General features: G+C 49.2%; 1 protein-coding gene across 1 annotated transcript in view; it reads left to right on the top strand.

Moving 5' to 3' along the window:
• The first annotated feature begins 1,870 nt into the window (after positions 1-1,870).
• Positions 1,871-2,434, top strand: part of SAICODRAFT_101375 (DDHD-domain-containing protein) — a 3,283-nt gene continuing 2,719 nt past the window's right edge. The window contains exon 1 of the mRNA XM_019165183.1: positions 1,871-2,249. Within this exon, the coding sequence (XP_019027225.1) occupies positions 2,124-2,249 (126 nt within the window). The 5' untranslated portion in view covers positions 1,871-2,123. The remainder of the gene's footprint in view (positions 2,250-2,434) is intronic.

Genomic DNA, 2,434 nt, shown 5'->3' with positions numbered 1-2,434 from the left:
ACCAGCAGGAGATGATTTGGATGGATTCTTGGAGTATGTTGGGCGACATGCCCCTGCCTACACCAACTTCAATATTGACGTAGTCAGGGATGCAGTGGTTGACCACGGCATTCGCCTCGACGACCTCAAAAAGATGCCGGATGATGGTCTACCACCTGTTAAGAAGGGCTGGGTCATGCTCATGAAGAATTGCTGGCCAGTATGGAAAGGTATTATGCGGGAGAAGGATTCCAACGCTAAACGACTGGAAGCAAGACCCTTCGAGGTTTACGAGGTTCCCGATGAGTCAGAAAGTATCTATTAGTTCTGCTCTTTTATGTGGTATTCTTCTTTTCTCGATAGCATGCTTAGTTCTTTCACAATGACCTTACAAAGCTCAACACCTTACTTCAATCGCTACCGTACTCGCCACCCCTGGTGTCAAGTAGTATGCAATTTGCTGCAACTAGAGTCGGTGGTTACTGAAGACCACGTCTTCATGCATTGCATTTGGGCATACGTACAGCCATTTTGTGAGGGAATCTGCCCGTGAGAATGGCAGGTTACTGAAAATAAACGAATGTATTGCTTCGATCGAAAAACCTACTCATACAAGCTAGAAAAAAGTGACTACATAGTTGCCCTAGCATCAATAGTAGCCTGGTTGTTAACCTCGACATACCGACGTAACTCTGCATCTGACAATGCATAACCGCAGCCCGTGAACAAGTTGCGGATCTTGTCAGGGTGCTCATTGATCGAGTCGATTGCGCAGCGTATGAATCCCTCAGGGTCTGATCGAGCTAACTCATGCTTGTTGTTGCGCTTCATCCAGCTCTTCATCATACTAAAGCATAGCTCGATTGGATTGAGGTCTGGTGAGTAAGGCGGCAAAAAATGGAGTCGACATCCAGCGCGTTGAACAATGAGTTCATATACCCTATCGTCATGATGGATACGGCAGTTGTCAAGGACAACCAAGCTGTTCGGACCAGGGCAGGAGTTGAGAATTGGTAGCAGTTCATGTTCGACAAATTCGACAAATCGATCAGCATTAAAGGATCCCTGAAAGACCGATAAAGCATGGAGCCCTGTCGAGGTAAGTGCAGGCAATACACTCCCACGTTTGGTTCGAGCAAACGGTCTCTCCTCAGTCGCCCAAGTACCGACTGGCGCATAACCAAATTTGCGGGTAGCAGTCCTCTCATCGACAGCAGACTCATCGAGAAAGACCAGTTGTTCTTGACTGTATTCAGCCATTGCTATCGCGTGTTGCGCACGTAAAATGCCGTTCCGTTCAGCTGCCCTTAGGGTGAGAGTTTTTCGAGTATATCCAATCTTTTGTAAGGTATCGACAGACATGGTACTTCGATAGTGAAGTTGCAAATTCCTGGTTCATAAACTCTGCGCAATCATCCTGGTATAGGGTAGGGTTCAGATCATACAGGGCCTTGATATGCTGTCATGCCCAGCGTTTAAGTCAAGGTCCTCGATGGGGCAGCTCACTTACCATGCCTATGCGGGTGTCAATCTGAGGCGTCCTACCACAGTTCGTGGTAGGGAGGCGCTCATGGGTGCCTTCCTCCTCGAATCTCTTGACAATCCTGTAAATGGTTCGTACCGATCGGTTGATGATCTCACTGAGTTAGTGAACATCAAGGCCCTCGATGTAGTTCTCGATAACTCTGGACCGTGTGCTATTGTCGCATATTTCCCCGAACATTTCGAACCGTTTGCGACCTTCCTAGGCCTTCAATGGAGTTGTTCTGTTGATTTTACGGTGAGGACTTACGGAGCATGTGCAGCTACCTGCAGTTTGCGACAGGCATTTTGCAACCAGCAGTATGCAAGGTGACGTTGGCTGCATCCCGCAAGAACCCTTAAGCAAACAAAAACTCCAAACAAACAAATCCCACCATAGCCATGGATCACTTCGATCAAGACCAAAGCGTCCTCTCAACCCTAACCGACCCCTCCGACATCCCTCCCCCATGCCAATGGTGGTTCCACTGCTCCCCCCTCGACCTCAATGACCCCCTGGCACCCTACCCAACCAGCCAACCACCATCACTGAAAGATATCCCGCATGCACAGATCAAGTGGACGCCGTTTGCGCCCAGGGACAATGAGGATTTGGAACAGGGATGGAGGAGGTGGACGGAGGAGGGGAGGGGGAGGGATGGGAAGAAAATGCGAGAAATCAAGAAGGTGGAAGAGGAGAAGCGGAAACTAAAGGCGAAACAGAGACTGATCATTACGAAAACACCAAAGAGGGAGAGAGTTAATCCTTTCGGCCGGTTCGAGCCTGCATCACCGCCGGAGAGTTAGGGTTAGGGTTAGGGTTAGGGTTAGGGTTAGGGTTAGGGTTAGGGTTAGGGTTAGGGTTAGGGTTAGGGTTAGGGTTAGGGTTAGGGTTAGGGTTAGGGTTAGGGTTAGGGTTAGGGTTAGGGTTAGG

Source organism: Saitoella complicata, assembly GCF_001661265.1.
Source record: "Saitoella complicata NRRL Y-17804 unplaced genomic scaffold SAICOscaffold_1, whole genome shotgun sequence".
Classification (NCBI taxonomy): domain Eukaryota; kingdom Fungi; phylum Ascomycota; class Saitoellomycetes; order Saitoellales; family Saitoellaceae; genus Saitoella; species Saitoella complicata.
The sequence above is the reverse complement of the archived record's forward strand: the minus strand, read 5'-3'. Positions and strand labels throughout refer to the sequence as shown.